At 33.2% G+C, this 19380-nt stretch overlaps 1 protein-coding gene across 1 annotated transcript in view; it reads right to left on the bottom strand.

The window, feature by feature from the left end:
• The window catches only part of LOC145296306 (trypsin-1-like), a 41749-nt gene extending 32622 nt beyond the window's left edge, over positions 1 to 9127 (bottom strand). The window contains exon 1 of the mRNA XM_080142505.1: positions 8776 to 9127. Within this exon, the coding sequence (XP_079998631.1) occupies positions 8776 to 9127 (352 nt within the window). The remainder of the gene's footprint in view (positions 1 to 8775) is intronic.
• Positions 9128 to 19380: the final 10253 nt, after the last annotated feature.

Below are 19380 nucleotides of genomic sequence, written 5' to 3'. Positions count from 1 at the left end.
TGCCTTACCACGCAATACTGACGCTAGTTTATGAGATAACTCGATATTGTTCATTTAATCAAATGAAATAAAAAATTCAATATTTTTAACTGATTACAAAAGTAAAAGATTGGTTGGATGTCAGTTTCTCTAATAATTAATTTCACAGATTGAAAGACCTTATCCTCGTTCACCAGACTTTAGTCCTCTTAATTTCATTTTATATTGTATGCTGAAGGAGTAAGTGTACTCAACAAATTTACAGATCCAATACATGTGACACAAGGAAAATGAAAAAGCCAAAATCGAATTTATTGCATCGGGTTGACAAGTGCTTTGCGAAACATAAATATTCGCATTGCAAATGACGAAACGATATTGAAGATTATCTATACTCCTATAATTTTTTTTTGTGTGTGAATTCATATTAAACCCCTTTTTGTCTATTTATTTCAAAAGAAAATACAAGTTTCTTATATATGGGTCGTGGAATTGAATTCATTTGCAAAAGATCAAGCTAATTTGCATATTCTTTTAAACATTCATTTTAATTAATTTCCAATTTTTTTTTAGTTTTCTTATTCATTTTTAGTTAACTACTAGACCACCCGTGACCCGTTGGGTCAGTACGTTATATTAGCTATGGAATTCATGTATGAGCGTGACACTTGTGGCATAAAGAAAATAGTTTTTTTTTACATAACAGAGGCATTTCTATGAAAGTATATTAAAATGAAAAAAGAATATAGATAAATTTCTATGAGTCGTTCTGTTTATTATAATTGTTATTTTTTTTTAAATTACAGTTACTGAATTATAAGTGGTTGGTCATACTTATAGGTAAATATGCACTGAACAGGTATCATAATCCTTATTATAGTGAAATTCAAATTTTGATATATCATCTTTTAAATGAAATTGTTAGTTGAAAGTACAGAATAATAAAAAAAACACTCTCCACATGTTAATAATGGCTTTTTAAATAGAAAATGAAAATAAAATGTAACTTTTTTCATTTAATTTAAGCAAACATTCAGTACCCATTGTGTAAAGGAAAACACTATTTAATGTAATAGAAATGTGTGCATTTACCGATTCAGCTTTCCGTTTGGAAATGTAAGCAGACGACTTTAAAAAACATGGGAAGAAGAAAAAGAAATTTTTTTGTAATAACGCCCTCTAGTAAAAAGGTCTGCATTAGTTAAGGGGGATAACTCTATCCAGTTTTACATAGCCCCCTTTTTCTCTCTCTCACACATACACGTAACTATTTCTCGCGTACGTAACGAAAACAGAGGGAGTAGGAGTGTTGAAATCTATTAGAGGGAAAGTGAGAGGTGTTTTCTTTCCATAAATTGTATAGGGTAATATTTCATATTATTAATAGATTCATAGATAAATAGATTTTATAATATATATTATAATTATCTATGAATCTATGTATTATTTGTATATATAAATAACTATTTGATCAAATTAAATGAAATTGTTTGTATTTAAAGCGATATAAAAATTCCGGAATTGGAATAACGGATTGAAGACGTTGCTATTTACGTATGCGCAACCGGATGTTGAAAACCGGAAATCTGATTGCAAACATACAAGATCCATAGACTTTTAGTATTATATAGATTACAGGTAATTATATTTATGCAGAGATTCTACTTGCTAAATATTTGCATAAAAAGATTATGGCAAACACAAACCTCTTACTATATATATTTATGTATGCGTACATATATTTGTTTAAAAAAGTTTTCCTACCAAACTCCTCTGTCAGTTTTTAGCATACAGACATGAAACAATATATAAGATATTCGAACCCATGCGAGATTTTACATTTGGGTTTTAGTTGGGGAAAATCGGTGCAAAAGTGTGAAAATTTAAAAAAAAAATGGAATTTTACAGGTGAAGGTCGAACGACGGCATTACGAATATGCATGCATAACGTAATAGCTATTGATTCATGTTTTAATTTTTAACCTTGCAGTAAACATGTCTTCATAGGTCAGGCATAACGTCAAAGGAAAAATTAAATCGTAAGCTAAACGTTTTGGTTTCGATTCTCGATTGTGCTGCATGTGTAGTTTTTTAAAAAAACTTTTTAAATCATTATTATATATTGAGTCCAATATAATCTATATATCTATAAAAGTGAAAGTGTATGTGTGTGTGTCTGTCTGTATACATTTCCCTACACAATAACTCTGTCTGTCTACAGACTCGAAATTTGATATACAGGGTAGTGAAGAATGGGAAAATCTTTGTAATCCGTTTTCGGCCAGAAATTTGGCTGTTAAGGGGTCAAAGTTCAACGATTTGACCTTTGAGAACTACCAAACTCATCCGCCAATTTTGGATAGAAACAATTTAAATTGTAAATATAGGTTCCTTGGACATGGATCTAACTTAGTAACTTGATTTGAGCCCAAAATAATAAATGTCAAGAGGTCATGATACGGATCAAAGTTTTTAAAAATTTGACCTGTGCGGTCTTTACCAAATTACTCAGACAATTTCTGGTCTAAACATTTGAAATTTTATATAAAGGGTATTCAGAGATAGGGCAAGATTTTTAATCGGTTTGGGTCGAAAATTTGAGCTACAAATATATAAATCTATGTATGCATGTCTGCCTAAAACTTTCGACCTAGGAGACGGATTTTCATAAGATCAGTATCGTTTTGAAGCTCGACCCTTCAAACGACAAATACCGAAAAATTGGCTAAAAACATTAATATCTTCATCCTACAACTGGGCACTTTTTTTACAGGGAGGGGTCGCTTTTTTCACCGATATTTTCGAAAGTCATCCCCTCTTTTCGATTGTCTAGCCTTAATTTAAACCTACGTCACTTCCGGTTTGGCGGTGGTCGTAACAGCAAAGACGTCAGATTTTTCCCCGTTCTTTTCCTCCTTCGGGGTACGGGTTCGAGCCTGCTTTCCTACTACCACCTTTTTTTTGCTCAACACACACCTCCAAGCACCCGGGCAACGCCGGGCTGAAATGTTAATATAATATAATATAATATAACATAATAAATACGAAATCTGCATTAATGAAAAAAAATATCTAAGTTAAGCGTATTTTAAGACCGGAAAATGCCAGGCGGCCTGTTATTATTTGGATAAAAACTCTATAAAAACGGTTCCAGGTGAGCATTTTCTGAATATAGCGGTTTCAATCCTACCCAAAGCAGGCCAGAGTATTAGTTGGCCAAAAACGTGGTGAGACAACAGCTATGGAAGGCAGTAATTACTGAGAATACAGTTACAAGAATCAGCATTCCTATCCCGACGTGGTTAATCATCTGAAGAAGGTCAGCGGATGAGTTGGCCGAAACGTGGTGAAACAGCAACTATAAATATGAGGATAATATTCCGCAAAATGTATTTTTACCTAAACTTTACGGACACCTGTACAACAATCTTTGGTTTACGTCATATCAACTCTTTTCGGGCAATTTAATGCAGAATCACAATTTTGGAGACAGATTTAATGTTTAATTCTACTTTTATATTCAAATATTTATTCCTGATGGTTAGTTTGGTTGCTGTTACGGCATATCTACTCTTTTCGAGTTATTTTTAAAAAAAATTTTAAAAATTAATTTTCACCCCAAACAAGGCATAGTGGCACTTTAAAGCAGGGGGCTACTATCAGGGACTTAATTAGCAGGGCCATTATGAAGGGAAATGAGTAGAAAGATGTTTGTTAACATTACATTTGAACTTTTGCATATCAGTGCAGTTGGGAAAGCAGAATCCCGGAAGGGAGTTCTTAAGACCCACAGTTCTGGGGAAGAAACTATTGGAGTAAAAGGCTTTCTTGCACCTAGGGATCTCTACTGTAAAGGGATGAGACTTAGTAGCTTGTCGGGTTTGTCGGGGGTATTTATGTCGAGGAGGTACAAGTGTTTGCAGTTCGTCAGAGCATTCACCATTAAAGTATTTGTAGAACAGGCAGAGGGATGCAACATCTCGTCGATGGGACAGAGGCTGAAGCCTAGATGACAGTTCAGGACCTATCAGGTTGGCGACCCTCTTTTGAACCCTGTCCAGGAGCGAGAGACAAGCAGCAGATGCACCAGCCCATATATGACAACAGTACTCCATACATGGGCGAATGGTGGCCTTATAGAGATATAGGATACTGTTAGGCGTAAGTAGTTTTCTAGCACGGTAGAGGGAGTCAACCTTCCTTGCAGCAGCCTTGGCAATGCTCTCAAGGTATCTATTCCAGTTCATATTCCCTGTAAACGTTAGGCCGAGGAGTTTAAAAGAAGTATTTTCAGACAATGTGTTCTTGGCCATTGCTATTGGTGGTAGAGGAGGTTTCTTGTAGTTATTGAAGGAAACAAGCTTAGTCTTAGCAGCATTGAATGTGACCATCCATTTCTGTCCCCATTATACTACTAATTGGAGGTCATACTCTCGTGTTTCTGCCATGTCCTTGGATATGTATTCATTTGTTTTCCCCTCATATCTGTTATAGAGAGTGGTGTCATCGGCAAATATACCCATCTTTTTATCAGGGAGGTCATTTATGAATATCAGGAATAATAGAGGTTCAAGGATAGACCCCTGAGGTACTTCCGCATTTATGTCATATTTTTAGATGCACGACCGTCGATGATAACTTTGATTTTTCTCTTACTTAAGAAGGATTTAATTACATTATGAATTCTTCCAGTGATTTCATATGATCTAATTTTTCTTAGAAGACCATCGTGCCATATCCTGTCAAAAGCCTTAGATATATAAAGGGCTACTGCTCTACCCTCCCTTGTTTTATCCAATGAACGGTATATACGTTCAGAAACTACAGTTAAGATATCTGCTGTTGAACGGGCTTGCCTGAATCCATATTGTTTGTCAGTCAGGAGTTTAGCAGCTGTTAGGTGCTGGACTAGGGCTTGATTAACTAAAGACTCAAATATTTTGGCGAAAAGCGGGAGGAGGCTAATGGGGCGATAATTTAGTGGGTCAGTTCTTTCACCAGAATTCTTGAAGACTGGTACCACAGAGGCGGTTTTCCAGCAGTCGGGAAAACAAGATTCGTTAAGGCATTTATTGTAAAGTTTGGAGAGAACTGGAGCAACCTCGGCAGAGCACTTTTCAATAGCACAGCCGGGATGAGATCTGGTCCACATACTTTTGAGGTGTCTAGGTTTTTTATAATAGCATGTGCCTGAGAAGGGGTGATTTTTAAATCGTCTAGTGTGGCGTCTGTTCGCAGAGGAAAATCAGGGAGGGAGTGGTGTACCGAGTTCAGTGTGGAGTTTGAGGCAAACTGACTGGCAAGCAGATTAGCCTTATCAGTTGCCGTGCAAGCAACCTCATGATTGTTTGATAGTGGGGGAATAGTTGACTGTCCATTATTTACTACGCTGTTGTAGATTTTCCAAAAATCCCGGGTGCCTAATTTTTGTGCTTCGAAGCGTTTTCTGGTGGTTTCATAGTAATCTGTCTTAGCTGTCTCTATCACTCTCTTACAATTATTTCTAGCTTCTATAAACTTCTGTTTATTTGAGCTGGACTTATGTCGGTTGAATCTGCGGAACGCATGCTGCCTTTGACATATGGCAGCTGCACAAGCAGAAGTAAACAATTTAATGTCGAATCCCAGAATTTTTGGAAAATTTCTTACGCTTCAATTTTTTTTATTTCTTCTATTTTAAGGACAACGATGTTATTAAATATGTAAATAAATGTTCTATGCGTTTGGAGAAAACATGTACTAAAAATAATATGATTATATTTAAACGATATCACTTTACTACAAAAATATGAAGAAAAAATAGACCTATTTTATATTGAGCCGTGAGTGGGCCAAACAAAATACAGGAATAATAATAATAAAAAAGAAAACAAAACAAAAATTATAGAATTTTATATTTATATTATATCCTGAGCGGGTCAAATAAAAATCACTCGAGGGTTCACGGGCCAATGGTTGCAGATCCCTGACATATAAGATACTGCCAAGTCTGCTGCAAAGAAGATGGCATATCACATCTGTCAGTATCGTTTATCTCTATAAGGCAATCATTCGCTTATGCATTGAGTATTGTATCTACATGTGGGATTATGCACTAAACAACAAGTCTCTCTCTCTCTCTCTCTCTCTCTCTCTCTCTCTCTCTCTCAGACAGTGTGAAAAAAGAGCTTCTGACTTTTTTTTCAGTTTTCTTATTTTGTTCAAGCTGTAGATGGGGCATCCTACAATATGCCAAACATTCACCCGCTATCTCATATATTCCAACCTAGAGATCGTTTAAATATTCAAACCGTCCCTGTAAATGTAATTGTTTCAATCCTTCTTGCACTTGGTTAACCGGGTATGTTTATCAACTAGTTTTTAAGATCCTTTTTCATTCGTTCATTTGCTTCTATAATTGCTTGAATAATCGAGATCTTTCTAAGATTCGAGTTCCTTTTCATGTCGTACATGAGACTTTGCTATTTCGTTATCATGGGAGACACCAACTTCTACTAAGGTTGTCCCTTTCTCCTTCTAGTCCAATATCATTGTGTAAAGTTTAATAGCTCTGTTTTCTAGGTACGTATCTGTAAGAATTGCATAGTAATAGTGGATCGGGTATGACTTATTTTCAAATGTCCTTTCTGGTTTATTTTCACCACAGGTCATACATTATTAACTAATTAAATGTGCTTTGATGAATTTTTCTGCACTTATATTCCTCAACGTAAATACTCCGATTAACCTGACAAGTAGTAAAAATTCCACCCCTTCACTGTAAAGGTTCTCAAATGGCTGGAAAATTTCTTCTCTAATAGCTTAATTTCTCGAACCGCTTACTTTTGGAATTCCTTTCCTGCTCTTTGTTTTTCTAAAAGTACCAAAATGCAGAAACTTATATGTAAAGTTAACAAATATCTCGCTGCACAACTCCCCATTTAGGATATCCCCATAAATCTCGTCCATAATTCACAGCATTCCTGGTTCGGGTATTATATGCCTTAATAAATTAAAGCTGAATAAAATGAATAAAAAAAATAAATTCGAGTCTGATGGTAAAGGACACCGGTCTTGTTACGAGGTCTCCACGAAACCATCTTCCTGTTTTATTAATCATCTATAGAAGTAAAAAAGAAATCGCGATTTCTAGGAATGTGTCTCCTTTTATCTCTCTAAGGGAGTGGCCATCATAAATTCCCACATGCCAGTTCTTGGTGGGAGCGACCTCTAACCTGTGTACAAAAGCAACTGCTATTACGTTTGAACAGAAAAGAAAGGCGTTCAAAAAAAAAAAAAAAAAAAGCACCCTTTAATCTGATTCTCCATTCTAACGTTTCTTTAGGTAATTCTTGCATCTTAGACATTTTAGATGCTTATTTTTTACTGTTTAGGGGAAATACCTCGAGGGGGAAGGAGGAGGAGGGGCTACCCTTACAAATCTGGGCGTTGTTAAGCGGAAACGTAACTTTTTAGATTTAAATGTGGCATTTTTTTGTTGTTTTGTTTTGTTTTGTTTGTTCGAACAGGTGGTGTTCGCTGACTGGATCAGCCAGAATATATTTTGAGCGTATTTATTTTTTTAAATAGTTACATTCGCATTATTTATGAACGTTTTGCTTCAATGCTATGACGTCAGTGGAAACAAATAAAAGTGTGATTTGCAAAAATTGCAGTTTCATGCTTACAAATTTCTTTTGTGATTTTTTTTTAAAGAGATAAAATTTCATTTTGTTTTGATTTGTTAAGCTATAAAAGCTAAGTGGTCAATTATAGTCATGGGCAACACAAAGGTTCCATTTTCATTAACTGTTAAAAAGTAGTATTAGGGCGCTTCCCCATTTTTATGATTACTCAACTTGTCCTTGATTCTCCCATTTTAATGTTGAGTGTTTAGCAAAGAGGTAATCAGATACTATTTTTAACCCTTTGGTAGGACTCGACCGAGGATTGAACCCCGGTTATCTCGACTTATTAGCGAACACTTTTACGATTATTTCAAATGGGCCGTTGTTTTGGATTTGTTAAGTTTGTTGAAAAAGAATACTCTTGATGGGCCTTAAATTGTATGGACAGATTTTCTATTCGAAGACGATTCTTGTAATATATAACAGTGATTAGAGCCGGTAGTTTTGCAGTTTGATTAGCTTCAGGTGTAGATCTTCGGCGGAAGACACTTTTTTCAAATATTGCCTGTTGACTATTTAGTTTTTTATTTTTCTTCATTTTTCTGGTAGTATTAACCTCGAGGAGTCAGACTCTTGTAAAAAGAGAAAGAATACAACCGATGTTATTGATGGTTGTTGGTGCACATTTTAAATAGGAGTTTGGTATTTGAAAACATTTTATTAAATTAATGTTCTCAAAGATGTGACCAAACTGCAGTTTAAAATTCGCGACAAAAACCGTCAATAACACCGAAAAGATCAGTGTCTCTCTCCACAAGGTTATGGTCATCTGGGTTTATATTATAAGGAGAATGAAGAAAAAACACTTAAAAAACCAGTCATCTCTGAAAACGTGTCTTAAGCCGAAAGTCTTTAAAAAAAATTAGATTACTCATTTAATAAAATCTATATAATTATAAAACTCAAATGACCTTGTAACGAGAGATGTAACCCACTTTCCGGTTTAAGACATCCGGTTGGGCATGCGCGCATAAACATTAACCCATAACAACGTAAAAAAATAAACACAAATCGCTTCTTTTGAAGATTTTGACCTGCACACTGAAATATTAACGTTATTATTTCGAAATTATTATTTAACATTTAAATTTAAGCCTCTCCTTGCTGGTCGCATTTCTACTTTTCTAACCTCTTTTAGTCGTTTTTATCTTGTTTATCGCTTTAGATTCTTTCTTTAGTTTGTTGATTTGGGTTTCCAGCCTCAATTCCCATCCAGGTTTTGTGGGTCCTTTTTCTTTAAACTTAATACTTATTTTCTTGGCACCTGCATAGATTAAATTGTTTAGATCTGTAATGGTCTCTATTGGGATGTATAGGAGGAGTTTGTTCACCTTCTTTGTTTCAGTTTTTAGTTTTTTCCACTTTTGGTTACTTAAGGATGGGAGCTTTGTTTTTTCCTCGTTCATAAGTTTCTCGATGGTTTCTATTTCAGCTAATTCAGTTTCGTTAGGTTCTGTTGTTTCATAGGTCTCGGTCTCCATGTTCTTGAATCAAAGATTTGCAGCTCTTCTTTCTCTGGAGTTCTTATGTTTGGGTCTTCCTCGAGGTGTGTTTCTTCGATTGTTCCATTATTTATATTTTGTTGTATTTCATTCAGTTCTAGTTTTGAAAGGCAGCCTCTCTTAAGGATAAGTTTCGCTTGGTCTGTGATTCTTTGTTCTGATGTATGGTAGTTACTGGCCATACCCCATAACTCTTTCACCCGTTTGCGATATCCTGGGTCTTTAGGGTGACTTCTGTAATAGCATTTTATTACCAGTCTGTTCTCTCTTTTTGTCAATTTCTTCCTTCGGTTTTTGGGTCGTTGTTGATTGCTTTGGTTCTTCTATGTTTTTTTCTGTCATGTTTTGGTACCTGAACTAAGAGAGGATACTTACGTATTCTGTGTCGGTGTTATTGTTTCTGAAATTAGAAGAGGGGCCAGGCAGGATGACGATCGAATCCCCCATGCTGGCCATCGAGGAGCACCTACCGTTCATGACACCCAGATCTTTCATCTGGGTACCACACTGCGTACTTTTTGTAAGTTGCATATTTCATATTGTGATGTTTATGGCAACACCAAGTCCAGAATTTTTTTATCTGCGGTTCTGTCACAGAGATAGTGTTACCTGTCACATAGGTGAGAGGCATTGTGCACTATCATACATACGTAAAGAACACAAAACGACGGCACGAAGACGAGAAAAAAAAAGTATTTTACTTAGTATAAGTTGTAAGTCCAACGTTGTTTTCTCTAGGGAAGTTTGAAGATAGATCTCCCTTGCTCAATGGTGCATAGCCGTTAGTAATAGCGAGAATTAGTGGTATGAGTCTCAGCCAAAGTCTCCCTCGCACATTGGTAGAAAGTTTTCCTTTTTATATTATCGTGAGAGTAACTTACTAATACACAAATTCAGTAGTAAAGTAAGTGTCAGAGAAAAACTTCTGTACGGTTAAATTAAAGTTACTATAGGAGGTGAAGGTGAGTTGGGTTCTTATACCTTATAAGAAATATTGGTGTCAATGTTACATATATAACCAAATTCATGGCAGTATACAAGGCTATTTAAACATTATTTCTATGGGAGGTTTTAGACTTTTTTTTGCTTTCATGTTTTGTTAGATTAATTTTATACAAAGATGTTACACAAGTTATATTAATAAGAGACAATTTAAAATGCATTAAATAAAATACGTAAACTATATCTTACTTGCTTATTCGGATAGACCAAACAACAGAGAAAAACATCTGCCTGTATAGTTTGAAATATGATCGATCCTAGAATGATTTTTTTTTTGTTTCCCAAGAGGTTCTGGCGTTTTTCTACAAATAATGTAGTAGTTGAGAGTAACACTTCCAAATTATTATTTATTATTCTTATGAAAAAGTAAGATTTATTATTTTGCGATCTAATGTATATACGCATGTAATTTGTTTTGAACATGCACGTGTATGCAAATTAAATAACGACACTGAAAAGAAATAACTTTCTATTAACATTCACGCATATTAAACAGTGTTTTATTCAACATATATTGGGAGGAGACGGGATAAATACATTAGAAAGAGAGATAAGTAGATAGATAGGTTGTTATGTTAATACATATAAATAAAATATGTATGTGTGTGTCTGTGTGAAAATATTTAACCGGTAAACTCTTAAACTTACCACTAAAGTTAACAAGAAATATAAATCATACACCAAAAATGGTTTATAACGAGTAAAATCTTTGTTTGCATGGATTAATAACGCGTACAGTTGGCAAATTGAAATGTTTTAACTTGCCGGCATATTTCTATTACTTTTACGCATGCTCAAATTCATTCATAGCTTGAAGTGTTTTAATTTTAAATATTTCGTGTCTATCTGCTCATAGCTCAAACTGTAGAAAACATAGCTGAAGTTTGATTTTGATGACACCCAAGTCATTCTTTTAACTTTTAAAATCAGTCCTATTTATAATATTCAGTAGGAGATTGGCTCTGTAATACTAAATACGAAGTCCGCATGAATTAAAATATATTTAAGCGTATTTTAAATAGAGTTTGAAAATATGGAGACAGACAAAGAGACAAAAACATTGCCGTTTGTATATTAGATAATATATAATATACAGCACATACGCAAATTTGTTTAGATAAATAATATATATATATTTACTATTATATAAATGTCACATTGTGTGCGCGTGAGAGCTCCCTCCCCATAGGTTCCGAAACGGTTGAGCTTATCTTTTGCAAATTTCACATAAAAGTAATTTATATGTCTAGCAGTGTTCTTAGATATGTTTTGTACAGAAATTCATCTGATAAGTATCGAAAATCGAAAAATAATCCGATCTAAAAATAATCTTTCTTCTCTTATAGATAAAAATAATTTTTCCAGATGAATATTTGACGTTACACCGGTGTAAGCTTGGCTGGTGTAACGTAAAATATTCCTCTGTGGAAATTTTTCTTTTTATCTATAAGAGAAAAAAAACTATTTCCAAGAACGTCGAGCCCAGATATCAGCTGATGTGATATTGTAAACAAACACAGACGGAATTTGATGAACGACATTATCATTATTATTATTTAGAATTGCAATTAGTCCCCCGGGCAAATTATTCCTCATAATATGTAATATTTAATAGAGGATTGGTTCTATAATAATACAAACGCAATCTGCATAAATTAAGATATCATGTTTTTATCGTATTGTACGAGTGGACAACGTCGGGCGGAGCTAGTATATATATATATATATATATATATATATATATATATATATATATATATATATATATATTAATATGTATAAATAAAAAATCAATACGAAAAATATATAAATGTTTATATCTTTTCTGTATTTATTTCCTGTATGTTGACGTATAGGAATACAAAAAGTCTTTTGAAAAAAAAAACAAGAATGTGTCCTTCAAAAGCACATAATTTTCGACGATCCTTCAATCTTCCTCAGTGTGAATATATATATATATATATATATATATACATATGACTCGTTCCAAAAGTAATGCTTCCTATTTTTAACTAAAAAAAAAAAACAGTAGAAGAGCTTAGAAAAAGGGGGTGGCACCATTAAGACGAGCGACTTCTGTGATCTAGAATTAAGCGATGGAGTAGTGACTGTGCATGAGCGTCCGGAGCGCGCATTGTCACTAACATCTCTGTTGTCACTCTGAAATAGACGAAACCATCTCCTAAATGTGCATCACTTGCATCGGCTTCGAAAACGTTCAACATACGCTGGTGAATATAAATCTATTCAATTTTTTCTACATGAAGGAATTCAATGACACATTTCTGCTTCTGACGCACATCCATGAAACGGATTGTTTTCTTCGAGTCTCACACCGTCAATATCTGCTACAGAGAGGTAAACCTTTCAGATCATGAATGCATAAGTTTAGTCATAATATGAATGCAATTTGTAATTCTCTTTGATTCATTTGCGCTGAATAAAAAATAGAAGGCATTGCCTTTGGAACGCCCCCCCCCACATATATATATATATACACACACACATATATATATATATATATATATATATATATATATATATATATATATATATATATATATATATAACATTGCCCTAGAATTTGCCGAGGCATACACTGATATATCCTCGGAAGAAATCAACATCATTAAAAAATGTAGAAAATCAGTTCTAATAACCATTGGATAAAAACTAAAATGAAAAATTCGTTTGATTTGGCGATGGGTGCCAGGGATTTTGAAGAGGCATCAGATCTTGTGGGATTATTCATTCTATATACCCTCACAAGCATATTTGATACTACGGATATCGGCCTATACAGAGATGACGGACTAGCTATAATAAAAAAACTCCAACAAAGTCAAGTGAGATAACTTTAAGAAAATCATACACAAGGAAATGAAAAAAATAGGCATAAAAGCAGATGTATCAGCTAACATAAAAATAATAAACTTCCTGGACGTCACGTTAAATTTGATAAAAACACATATGAACCATACTTAAAAGATAACGCTACTCCAATATACGTAAACCCTAAGTCCAATCACCCACCATCAATTATAAAACAGATTCCTAACTCGATCGTAAGTAGACTCAGTAATAACTCAAGCGATGAAAATGGATTTAACAGGTCAACCAATATCTATGAAACAGCCCTAAAAAATAGTGGATACAAAAATATCGATATCAAATATAAGCAACAAAACACCAATAACTATAATAAAAGTAAAAATAGAAGAAAAAGAACTATAATTTGGTATACGGCCCCATACAATCAAATGTTAAAAACAAAACTTGGCAAGAAATTTCTAGATCTTATTGAAAAACACTTTCGCGCAACCAACCCCTTACACAAGATTCTCAATAAAAATACCTTAAAGTTATCCTACAGTTGTTGCGGAAATTTAGAGATGATAATTAAAGCACATAATAACAAAATATTAAATAAAAACAATGTAAACGACAACAAAATAACCAATAAAAAAGTAGACACCATGACAAAAATAAAACTAACACTAGTAGAAATAATAATAATAATAATAATAATAATCATAATAATAATAATAATAATAATAATAATAATAATAATAATAAACCAACCCCGGACAAGAACAACAATACTATAAATAAAAATACTAATAACGGACAAGATAAATGAAACTGTAGACACCGCACACTTTGCCCACTTCAAAATAAATGTCTAACCAAAAGCGTAGTTTACCAGGCCACAATATTTGCGAAAGAAAACCCGAATAACAAGAAATATTAAGTAGGTATGACTTCCTTAAATTTCGAAACTCGATATTATGACCACAAAAGTACATTCAACAATAAAAAAAAACACCGTATGAAAACAACACTAGCGAATAAATACTGGGAACTCAAGGAAAGCGAACATTCGCCGGTAGTCGAATGGAAAATAATAAGACAAGCTACCACGTGTAGGGACCTAGACGACCCATGTAGATTATGCCTTCATGAAAAACTTGCTATCCTGTACTTTAAAGAACCCCAACATCTATTAAACTGTAGAAGAGAAATAGCAAACAACTGTGTTCACAAGATAAAATTTACTCTAGGATAGCGATACAAAATAGTCAGTTTTAAAACTAACAAAAACAATAGAAAATAAACAAATAAATAAATTAAATAAACATGAATATACATAAACGATCACACATATATGTATGTATATATATGTATATATATGTGCATATATGCATGTACATATATATATATATTTATATATAAACTAACATAAAAAAACACTAACCTAGATTTAAAACAAATCAAGAAACTAAATATCCAGTCTAAATAGAGCACATACAAAGGAACAGGTCAACCAGAGGTCAAATAGGCCTTTGTCCGATAAGTGCATGCTCATTGGCTGATGGGAAGAGCGCGGTGGATACTAGACAGCTGATTGACTAACTAAAATCTCAATAGAAGATGCGTATATAAAAACGACAAACAACCACAAAATTCGCGCAAAAGCATGAAGAGTCTAGAGTGGATGAAACGCGGAATATTCAGTGTAGCTTAATCGCCATATATATTTTATAACTTACAATATATATATATATATATATATATATATATATATATATATATATATATATATAGTCATCCACATACATTATTGTTTCGTTGTATCACAACTCATCAGTGCGGCTAGACTAGAACCTTTCCTTGTCCGGAGATTGAACCCAAAATTATCGCGTTGATAGTCGACACTTATATATATATAGCATACACGCACACACACATATATATAGAGAGAGACAGACAGACAGAGAGGGGGCAGAGAGAGAAAGAGAAGAAAGTGTGACAGATCAACAACACCGAATTCCATCAAGCAACACCTAATATCGGGGACACAGAAGGATTTGTTTGCACAATCTACAACTGTCACAGGCTTAATTCATTTTCTATTTTTTTTTTCTCAAATCACGTAATGCAGCTGGTAACTTTCCGACCATAATCTTTACAATAACTTATTATTGACCTACAAACATCGTGTAAATGATAAAATATTGCAATATATAGAAATACATCAACTTCATGTATATATATATATACGATGTTTGTAGGTCAAATATATATATATATATATATATATATATATATATATATAAAGAAGGAGAGAGAGAGAGAGAGGGGTGAGAGAGAGAGAGAGAGAAAGATATAGAGACAGAGAGAGGCGACTGTTTTGCCGTTTCACATCTAATCAGTGTAGCTTAACACGATGAGTTTTTCAAGCTAAGATTCGAAACCTGATCGCTTGCATATTAATCGTATGCTATGATACTCACCAAACACACACACACACACACATACAGACACACACAAACAGGCACACACGCATATATATTGTTTTATTGTCAGAATAAAGTTTTCGAACTCAATGGATATTAGACGGTTTTAAAATGTATTTTAAAGTTATTAGATATTGAAGCGATTTCCGAAAAAAAAGAAGCAGAATTTAATCTCATATCAATAATTAATTAAAATAATTAAAATACCAGATTAAAGGAAAGTGCTTTGAGAACGAATTCTATCTATTTTCAAGGAGACGTTGATAAACGAAATCAGAATTATTATTATCATCTATATCTTAATACGATAGCGTGTCTGTCATTTCGAGTCTCACGCTTACATCTTTTTTCTTCCGAGTGATTGTCGTTCAATTACTATGACTAGGGCTATGAGAACAGCATATTTTTTTTACTTGTTTTAATTCTCAGGTATATATCCATTGATATATTTTGTTTTTTATGCAGAGTAATGTGATCCGTGGTTGATTAATTGTGTCTGTGTCAGATATATAAGAGAGTAAAAACAACGAAAAGAATATGCTGTTGTCATAGGCATATGTCTTATAATAAATACTTTTGTCAAAAACTCTTCAAAAGTTTTGGTTTTGCTTTCGATTATAGCGGATGGCACTACAGTTATCTATTTTTTTATAAATAATTTTACCAAGAATTCTTTATAACGTTTAGTTTCTATTCAAGCTGATGCACCCAAGTCATATGAATATATATTTTGTTTATTTTTGAGTCACAACTTTATAATATATAAGAAGCGATAGAAGATTGACTCTATAATGATATATATTAAATCTGCATAAATTAAAACATTATATTTAAACGAACACCAACATAAGAAATCAATGAATGATGCTCAACAACGCCACCAACAACGATAACAGCAACAGCAACATAGACTGTTGGACCTTCATGGCATACACTTAATGAATTAGTCAGACATAGACTGAAGCTTATTTATGCAGTGGCGTTTACTGGTTAAAATTTTATTCTATTGTATGTATGTGTCTGTGTTTCACATATGATAAAACAGTTCATTAACATTCAGTTTCTGTAACGCACAGGCAAACAACATACCTCTTTCCGTTGTGTCTTCGTCTCCTCTCATAATTCAAGCTGATCTCCCTCCGAGGAAAACCAAACATAATAGCAGGTTATATCAAATATAACTTTATTCTTGACTTCCTATCGGAGCTGGAAACGTTGTAATTTTCTACATAATGTTAAATTCGCGTTTCTCCCAGCTTCCAAAACGCGGAGATGATATCTTTCGTGTTGACTTGCCCTTCTTTTCCAGTCTCTCTCCCAACTCTAAACTAAACTCATTACGTGTATTACGAAGCTATCTTGATGTGTCATTAACTCCACGTGACCAAGACACAAATCGGATGATCTACCTTCGTCATGTATTTTGTTTATGTTCTAACATTCTTTTTCACCAAGTAAACATTTTTGGGTGCCAATTTAACGTAAATAATTTTATCTGTCAATATTTATTTCGCTTTGAGAACATTCCTTCAGGCATTCTATTTTTTACAAATATTATATGCTCATTCCATGTCAAATCGACAGGTGGTAAGACCATATCCGACACGGATTTTGATATTTCCCAATATCGTCAAGTTTGATATCTTTGTAAAGTTATTTTGATGCTGATTAATATTTACATAAAGACCATGGTCAAAAAGTTAAAAAAAAAATCCATTGATGAAACTGAATTTACTTCATTTGTTTTTGGGTACTTGTGCACTTTTTAAAACATGCTGAAAGAATAACGTTATTTCGGAAGCCATTCTTAACATGTGGAGAGGAGGGTGTTTTGTAACTAATGTGCACTTTCACCTAACAATTTAATAATAAAAAAGAACATATCGTAAAACTTTAAATTAAGCTTTTTCTTTCATAATCTTTATTTCTAAAATATATGATGTATTTTTCATCTCATTTTTTAAAAGTTTATAAGATGTTCCTGTTTCAGTTATTGGATCAACTGAGCTAAGAATATTAGAATATTTCAAAATTGATATATTTGGATGTGATGGATAATAGAAAGATGGAGAGGGTTCATTTGGTTGTAATAATGTCACTTTCACTTTCAATTTAAACAGACTATTCTTATTAGCATATTCTTGTGATATTTTCCTTAAACCTTTTTTGTATTTCTTCTTATGAATTTTAAAGGGGTTGCAGCATCCTTTTTCAAGACTATTCTTACTGGATGAATCCATTTGGACAAAACACTTGAAAACGGATTATATCTAAGAAAGGATAATTATTAAACCTTAGTCCAAAAGTCTGAAAAAAAAATCTGATTGAAATGCAAGAGAAGTTTGCTGCAAGTGAAAAAAGATCACAAAAAAATGTAATTTTTAATCATCAAAAACCTAGACACCTCAAAAGCATGCGAACCAAATCTCATCCAGGCTATGCTAGTAAAACAATGCTCTGCCTAGTTTGCCACAGTCCTCTCTAAATTTTACAACAAAGAATCTTCCTTTCCTGACTGCCAAAAGAATTGACCCATTAAATTATCGCCCTACTTGCCCCCTCTTTCCCCCAAAATATTTGAGGCCATAATCAACCAATCTCTAGTCCACCACCTCACAGATACTAAACTTCTGACCAACCAACAATATGGATTTAAACAAGCCCGGTCTACAGCTGATATCCTAACTGTAATCTCTGAGCCATACACTGGATAAAGCAGGGTAGGGTAGGGTAGGGCGGTAGTTAATTAATTTTTTAAAGATTAAAACTCCATTATTTCAAAATGTTCCGTTACAACATAGATTTAAAAAAAAAGCTGTGTTTCAATTTTATTTTAATATTAAGTTATAATATAAACACAACTCTTGCCATCTATTTCATCACCAGATTAAAGACGATTGAAAAAGTATTATTGTGCGGAAAAGAAACTATTTCAAAGATCACTACGGTTTCTAGTTTGTCCCTTTTTACCAAATAAAGTAAGGAAACCCATAATTAACCAAAAGAACAGTCGTAAATATTTAGTAAAACCGTATTTTATAGTTAATATATAAATGTTTATAATATTACTAATCATTAAACTGTGTAAAACTTAAAACCTTATAAAATTATAACAAAGATTATTTATTAGTTGCCGTTTGAAGAAGATAAAGAAAGGTTTTTAAAAAAGCATTAAGTCGCTTCTGCCGTTCCATATTTCGTAAAGTAAACATAAGTCTGAGGTCACGGGATTATGTACAAAATTCTTCAAAAACGTTTGGAGGTCCCTACAAAACACCCTCCCCTCTGCATGTTAAGAATGGCTTTCGAAATAATAACGTTATTTCAGCACAGTACCTAAAATACATAAGTACAAAAAATAGGCAAAGAAACAAATTCATTTCCGTGTTTACAAAATAGGGTATCGATTTACTATAACGTCGTGACTAAAAAGTGAGTACCCCTTACAAATGTCGAAATATTAACTTTTAATTTTTTTCTTTAATAATCTTGCATATAAGTGTCAATTCAATAATACTCCACTGAAAAATAGCAAGAAACCGAACAGAAACATTTTTAGTAGGAATAACGTTCCTACAGGTTCACCATTTTAATAAAAATATCTATTAAAATTCTACATAAAATTAATTAGAATAGAACTTACATTTTTATGGGAACTGGCAAAATGTCAATCTTGTAGCATGAATTTTCGTGTTTTATCTGTTCCAAGTCAAACTCAACTGGCAAAACGATTTCAATAATATTATTTTTTATTGCTTTTTATCTTCACCAATCCCTCTACTATATATATTGAGAACTTATTTTTATAACAGGCAGTAGTCTCAAGTTTTCACTTACTGAAAAAACAAAGTATTTTAATATCTCTTAGCACTTTCTTGTCAGATTTGTTAATGCTGAAGGACTGGGCAGGAAAAAGGTTATGTTTTATGGGTT

This window comes from Euprymna scolopes, chromosome 16 (genome assembly GCF_053919585.1).
Source record: "Euprymna scolopes isolate OS-2025 chromosome 16, ASM5391958v1, whole genome shotgun sequence".
Lineage (NCBI taxonomy): Eukaryota > Metazoa > Mollusca > Cephalopoda > Sepiida > Sepiolidae > Euprymna > Euprymna scolopes.
The sequence above is the reverse complement of the archived record's forward strand: the minus strand, read 5'-3'. Positions and strand labels throughout refer to the sequence as shown.